Source organism: Frankliniella occidentalis, unplaced genomic scaffold (assembly GCF_000697945.3).
Source record: "Frankliniella occidentalis isolate FOCC.00 unplaced genomic scaffold, Focc_3.1 Scaffold559, whole genome shotgun sequence".
Classification (NCBI taxonomy): Eukaryota; Metazoa; Arthropoda; class Insecta; order Thysanoptera; family Thripidae; genus Frankliniella; species Frankliniella occidentalis.
Window position 1 is genome coordinate 56,594 of NW_026267675.1, and position 7,443 is coordinate 64,036.

The 7,443-nt window shown below is 36.2% G+C and overlaps 1 protein-coding gene across 2 annotated transcripts; it reads right to left on the bottom strand.

Annotated features, from left to right (window-relative positions):
- Positions 1-6: 6 nt before the first annotated feature.
- Positions 7-7,097, bottom strand: LOC113214807 (AP-1 complex subunit sigma-2). Of its 2 annotated transcripts, none has more exons than XM_026434285.2 (5): positions 6,832-7,091; positions 6,343-6,521; positions 5,882-5,990; positions 5,655-5,792; positions 7-185 (listed from the first exon to the last, which is right to left on the bottom strand). In XM_026434285.2, exons 2-5 carry the CDS (start codon positions 6,519-6,521, stop codon positions 141-143), a joined length of 471 nt encoding a protein of 156 aa, XP_026290070.1. In that variant the 5' UTR covers positions 6,832-7,091; the 3' UTR covers positions 7-140. The 2 variants fall into 2 exon arrangements, with proteins under 2 accessions (XP_026290070.1, XP_026290072.1); XM_026434287.2 differs by lacking the exon at positions 7-185 and adding an exon at positions 1,426-3,241 and having other exon boundaries at positions 6,832-7,097.
- Positions 7,098-7,443: the final 346 nt, after the last annotated feature.

The window sequence follows — 7,443 nt, forward strand, 5'->3', positions numbered from 1 at the left end:
CCCCCGTTTTTTTCCTTTTTCCACAATTATCACAATTAGAATCAAGGAGTTCCAGAGGTCCAGCATTGGTTCAGCATTCTGCCTCATCTTCACTATGATTGTTATGATTGGCAGTATGAGACAAAGAACAAAGTAGAGATTTAGCCCAGTCCATGATCCTCGAAGAATCCTTGAGGTGTTTCCTCCTAGAACAGAAAGTAGAGGTGATCAGTGAAAAATAGACAGCAAAAATAGCTTGAGATAGCTATGAATCTCCTGAACCTTTAAACAATGTATTATAATGTGTGCCTTGCTTTTTAACAATTTTCTGAAATTACGACCAGAGCAGAAAACTGCCCTTTGTCCAAGGAAAGCCATTCTGAATAAAAGCACAAGCTTTTGTCCCTTAAGAAGTTCTAAAATGTAAGAGACCAGTCAAAACAAGGAATTATACTTGTTTATCTACACCCCGAATACAATTATAGATGGTGAAGGATAACAGAGATACCCTGTGAGCAATGAAGCATCAGACCGATATCAAAACAATATCAGACATCAGAAATTTGTCTGTTTTCGCATCAGAGCGATAAAAATATGGTCCTAAAACTGACAAATTTCTGATATCTGATGTTGTTCTGATATTTCATTGCTCACTGGGTACTTACTCATCAAAGGAGGTGACACTTAAATCTAAACCTAACAAGTACCTCAATAATGAAGAGGAATCTACTTTTGCATCCATTTTAAGAAAAACAAGACAGTGTATTACCAGGCTTTAAACCAGAGAATGGGTGTTCCCACATTGATCTCACGTAGACACATAAGAGAAAAGGCAATACAGCCACTCCCTAACCATAATTAATGTACGTCCAACTCAAGGGATTTCAACTGCTAAAGAACCACATAAAAAGGGACAAAAGTCAAATGCACCAGAAACTTGAATGGATAAATTAAAGTAGACATGGCATGCTGTTTTTTAATAAAGAACAAATACTGCCTCTTTGACGACAGAGGTTGACTGATCACGATGCATTAATTATTTCATATTTCCAAACATTGAAAAAGCAAAAGAAAATTAAATGAAAAGCTATGAATAAGAAGGAACAGAACTCCAACAAATTTGAAACACATACCTAAAATGTGTTCATCCTGACGATGAGAACAACTCAATGTAAATATATGGGACATATCACTTATGATGAATTTCCTGAATCATTGTCAATGGAATACTCTAATAATGCTAAAAAGAGAACACAATCAGTAGATTTCCAGTAGTGAATTAATTTTTTGAATGGCCTTTTTACCCTTTATGCTTACAATTAATAATAATAAAAAAAAAAAAGACAACTGCAAAGGAATAAGTGGAGTTAAAAATTGGTTGAAAAGAGTCCAGACTCTACAAAATAAGTTCCTCTTTTTTTGGGCGGGGTACACAAACTCAAGTAATAAAGGTCTATGTATTTATTCATGTATTGAATACAGGGTTATACTCAAAAATATTTTCTAGCAATAATACATAGTAATACTTTGGTCTACAAATCACCAAATAATTTGTTTTCAAATACAGTAACCACACAAAATATGAAAGAAGAGAAGAAAGTTTTATTATTGCCACCTAGATGGGACGATATGGATTTTCCTGTCTAGATACATGGTATGCCAAAAGTACTTTGAGTCATCCTTGTTCTTAGAAAGCTGGTAGCAGGAATTACAAACTGGAAGATGTCAGCATTGCCTTTAGTAATGCAAACAATACATGGAAACATTTTAATATATATACACAAAACATGGTATGTTTATTATTGCAAGGTGAAAAGTAAAAGTCAGTCCTTTACCGTATATATGTATGTGAAAGATGCAATAAAATGTAAATAAAATTCTCATTTTAAAAAATATAATGGGTCGATGTGTCAACAGAAATAGATTTTTTAACTGAATGAAAAGGGTTATGTACAGGCTACACATTTGGCACTATCACACTTCAAGTGTACTTTGGTGTCTGTTAGCCAAAGTACAAATTACAATATACTAGTACCACCCACAACTTCAGAGATGGATGGAATTAATAGGTAATTGGCACTATCACGCCCGCCATTAGTGATGCACTGCTTCATTCACTCAATAGGCAAAAGAAAAATTGAAATACGAGGAAATATTAATCAGAATTGTTTTGAACAAGGCAAGTGTAAGAAACTCTTATTTCTAAAATAATATTTACATTGTGGTAAACATTTTAAATGACTAAGGCAATACGAAAATATCGTAATAGGCAAGGAGGCAAATCACAGACTGTCAAAATTTCAACACTAACCCAATGGAATAAAAATCTGCTCTGGATATGAAGAACAGAATCTATTTCAAAAATGGTCAAAGTTTAAAAGGCAGAGAAGATACTCAACAATGCTTTGGCGTCCATCACAAACAAGATATACTTTGTATTTCTTTCTTAAATCTAAAAGTTTTGATTTCATAATAAATATTTACACTATAAATGTTTTCTATAGATGATATTAGGTACTTCAATTAAAAAAGCGATTGGTCCCTTCACAGATACATATAGTGGAGATAATTCTTATTTCTTTCTCATTATAAACTCAGTGTAGATTTCAGAGAAATGTCAAAGAGCTAATGTCAAGAAATGGTGAGAGTAAGTGTGTATGTGTGTATTTATGTAAATGTGCGTCTCAGAGTAACACTAAGGTGAATGTACCTATTGAGAGAAGCTAGATAGGGTAATTGTGCATGCAATCAGTAAATCGCTTCAGGAAAGCAAATTCCCCAACTCATCGGTAACTAGTGTTGAAGGTTCAAGTACCCATCCCATAACATGTTCATCATAAATATTAGAGCAAGAAAACAAACAAACAGAGGTGGTCATCAGTAATCAAAAATTACTACAGAAGACTTTGCCATAATGGACTATCAATCACACTCACCCATCTTAGGCTTCTATATCTAACATACCTAAGTACAGGTGGAAACATATAAAAGAGCCTTAATTTAAATTTGGTACCACCTTCAGTCAGAGTGAAGCTCCTTTAGGCATTGAATGTATTACAGTAAAATACCAAGGAAGAAGAAAATGTTAAGTATTAGCACAATCCTTCTAGTTTAAGAAAAAGAAGAGGGGGATATATTTTTAAAGTAAAGTTGGCTCTTGTGCAGTCCCACCCACGTGCAGGGAAGCCGATGGTGATGAGTGAATGGGTGCTGGAGGCTACAGAAGGCCTATCTCCCTGAGGGCGCCCTCCACCTCGTCATCCTTCAAAACAGTGCAAAAAAAAAAGGCTTCATGCTGAGAGAGCAGAACTTCTACAATGCTAAGAGACTGTCTATAAAATGAGATGGACCCTAATTCACACTTTAATGTTGATTGTATCCAAGGTCATATTTCCCCTTAAATCAAAAAAAGAGGAGACAGACTTTTTGGCCTAATAATGAACTAACTTACAAACTAACATTGAGCACACATAGATGGGAACACAAAGAGAACATAACTGTTACCCAAACAAAAGCGTTTGGACTTTGATGAGTGCCATTGATTTAATACAACACATGGGCTGCAGCACAAAAAATGTAACAGCTTGAAATAAAATAATCCCCTTGACTCATCAATCAAAAATATCAAAACATGTAAACAGAGTACATATTCGCTTCATGCATTTTGCAAGAATTATCGATACAAAGGTAGTTTTTTCAGTTTCCAAGAGCTGGAGCATGCAATGAATTTGCAAGCAATGACCTCACAAATCCCTAACTCTATAGAGGTTACACATGCCAGATTAGACACATGCATGCACAAGACAAACAGAAAGTTAGGTGATGTGCAGAAAACTTAGAAAAGAGAAATGAGATAAACAATCCAACAAAACATAGACACTACTGAGGTACTGGCTCTGTGGGTTGACTGAGCATTAGATCATGTGCCTTTGAATAAAGACACAAAGGTTTGTGGCTATTCCCCCCCCCCCCCCACACAAAAAAAAAAGAAAGAAAGAAAAGATCATAGACCGAATAGATGAAATCATACGTATTGCACATTATGGTTTAGCTGAAAGACTAGCAACCACACTCAAGATAGATAGATATATAAACAGACAAATCATTACAGCTGACAATAGCACTACAACACTGGTTCATTCCTTCTGTACCAAATGTGGAGCAAACACTTTACGGACAGGGCAGAAGAATTTGGTTGGATTCAGTGGAACGTCGCCATTATTTGTAGTTGGTCTGGCTTAAAATTATAGCAGCACTGAAAATGTTAGAAGGTACTTGCTAATCCAGTTTAAACAAAATGCCATTACAGGAGATAGCAAATTAATTGCATGTCTGAACTTAGCAAAGATGTCATCAAGGCCCATGTTGGTTGAGCATATATTGACTAGTAGAATCAAATTAGAGATCAACCAATCTGAAATCTGGCAGGGGAAGTGGGAAGTTAAAGAGGGCACTTCTCTGATGTGATCCATAAAGAATGGGAAACTTGTGCAGCAATACACCCTGTCAGAGGGCATATAGCAGAATATAAGCCATACTGTCGGACGGACCTAAAACTAAACCAGACATAAACACGATTCCTCACAAATAACGTCTAATTGTGCTTTAGGTCTTCCCTAAAACAGCACATAACCCCCCGCCCTCTTTTCCCCAAAAGAGGGAAGGAAGTAAAACGGAAAACTTGGAAAGGCAACAACATGTCCCACGACTGATTAACAATCTAGAACACCCAAAATGTTACCACAAAAGTTGAGGTAGAAAAAGTTCAAAAATAGTGGTCATGAACAATTTCTGTTAAAAATTGTACCTTACAGGGAAAAAAATAATATGTCAACAAAAATATATATCTGAAAGTATAACAATTAGAAAAGACAAATGACTTGATACAGATAATAAAACAAAACATTCATGCACAATAGCTAACACCAAAACATAGACTTCACAAGTTACAAACAAATTAAGGCAAAGGCATGAACTTAAAATGAGTGCTTTGGCCATTACAGAATGGAAAGGAGCCATCAACATAATCAATAACATCAACAGATTGCTTTTAATAATGGACTAAAGTGGGTTGGGAAAGGTGAAATGAACATGTCACAGAGACAGTAATCACAGTAAAGACCTACTCAAGGGATAAAAGCTTTCAAGTACACTTTCAATACCACACACAAGGGCAATACCACAGATACTGACATTTAAAGATGAGACAGAAGCATGCATTAATAACATTCTTATACCTCCAAACAAACCAAAAAATCAAATTGCTAGGATAACAATGTTATAGAGGTATAAAAATTGGAGTAGCTTTCCGCAAGGAAGAAAGGTTAAAGGTCTTTGGAATACTAAACAATACAGTGAATAATTCTAATTTACAAATGGCATCACAAAAAATAATGAATTTTGAGATTAAAATGTAGGCACTTATCCATTGCAAACAATGACTAGATTTGCAACAAGAAAATATACTGCATTAAAGTAACAACAATCATACGATATTTGTATAATAACTAACCCCACGTTAAGGCCACAAGGAATGAGAGCAACCAAAATGTAAGTGGAGCATGGAATGTTCCAAAAGGGAACAAACAGGCAAAGTTTTAAAAAATAAAAAAAAATGCCTTGAGCAATATCTGGTTTTAAAATCAAAGTTCAATTGGTGTATCACCATAACTAACCTCTTGCAAAAGATCCTGAGCTGCAATTGCTTTCAAAACGTTTTTCTTGCTTGTCTCCTGAATTTCTCCTCCAAGGAGTAGTTCATCTAGAATGAAATAAGCTTTCTCAAAATTGAAGATGATGTCCAGTTCACATACCTGTGGGAAGCAGATTACACAATATAGAGATATGATACATAAAGTTGTTTCTTGTTATATACCAGAAGAGTACTTTCAAATATACTTACACTGCCAAAATATTTATCTAACAGCTCAACATATCTATGAATGATTTCCAAAGTTAAGAGCTCGTTGGCATCCTGCTCAATGGCACAGCAGAAGTAAAGACTTGCATATCTAAAATTTTCAAAAAAGAATTATTTTGAATGGCATTAAATAGACCATTTCACCAGAGCGCTTTTCAACGTCTCAAAGAATAAAAATACTGGATGTCGTGCAGTTTAGGGAACGTTCTTGGCCATTGAACACGTTAGATTGAAGCGGTTTGTGCCATAAGAATAAATTTTTGACTAAATTTAGGTCAGAGAAGAGTAAATTGTGAGTTAGAATGACGATAAACCTCTACTATGAGTGACACTTCACCCTGACTTCCGGTATTTTTGCTTTATGATAAATCGAATTGCGGTCTATACAGAACACAAGGTGATGATAGTTCAACAATATGATGATTAATTTAACAGCATCCAACCTTTTGTAAACAATCTTCACATCCTTCCATTCTAAGAAACTGCACATCTTCGGCTTTCTGGCAAGGATGGTGGTGATCAACTCTCTAGTTATTTTCTTCTTTAACTTGTCTGGATGAGCCACATACCATTTTTGGAGTCTTAATTTGCCTTGCCGGCTGAATAAAAGCATGAACTGCATCTGCAAACATAATGCAGAGAACTTATCAGTACCTTAGTTTCTCACTCAACCTCGCTACACGCTACAAGGGGACTTACGGACCGATCACCTTATGTCAACGATATGAGTAACACACAATGGGAGAGTGACTAAAGAAGTGAAAGAAATAATAAAGTAAAAAATTCGCAAATAAAGTAACAGGGAAAAGAAAACAACTAAAGTTCTTTAGGAATTAGAGGTTATGTGAACATAACAGCTAAGTTGTACGTTGGTTTAAGTACAAGACATGCAATTATAGCGGAGAAAGGTGCGACTAGTTATGGATACTTACTCTGCAACAGTAAAACTTCAAGATGACGCCCACAAAAGAAAACTCAATTCAAAAATAAATACATAGTACGTGGGTGAAAGAGACCAAAAGAAACGTCACTTTTCTGCTTCGCTCTCAGGCTGAGAGCACCGAGCACCGTGTGAGTCTCAGCCTAAGCTCTGGTACCACCACCCAGTGCGAGGCTATGCCATTTTTGGTCGAGTCGATAGAACTAAAGCTGAGACTGGAACTGAAACAAACTCGGCCATAGCTAACATTGGGAGGGTGTCCGCCCGGTGGGCCCAGCGAGAGAGCACCCTGAAACGAACAACATTGAAATGTCAAAAAATTGTTCTCAACATTTTTACATTCAAAAAAATTTAAGGCCCGAATGTGGACGTTACTAAATACACTCGTCAAAACATTTAGCGGTCCACTTTTTTACGCGTGGATTAAACAATCTCCCCTAGCACCTATGAAGTCGAGATTTGACATAGACATGCACCCGTGTGTGTAGTTTAACACCCTCGAGCGCGAATGTCGTGCGACACCCCTTACGCCGTACGCATCCCCTAATGATCACGGGGGTGGAAAAGTCGAAAAAAACGTGAAAGGTTAGGGTGGAAGGGGGTG

What these genes read in the sequence shown, in the direction of transcription:
- LOC113214807 (XM_026434285.2), bottom strand. Translation starts at nt 6,521, where the DNA reads ATGCAGTTCATGCTTTTATTCAGCCGGCAAGGCAAATTAAGACTCCAA. An exon ending in TAGATAAATATTTTGGCAGT is followed by an intron (nt 5,793 to 5,881) that starts GTAAGTATATTT and finishes TGCTTCCCACAG; the next exon opens with GTATGTGAACTGGACATCAT. An exon ending in CTCAGGATCTTTTGCAAGAG is followed by an intron (nt 186 to 5,654) that starts GTTAGTTATGGT and finishes TTTCTGTTCTAG; the next exon opens with GAGGAAACACCTCAAGGATT.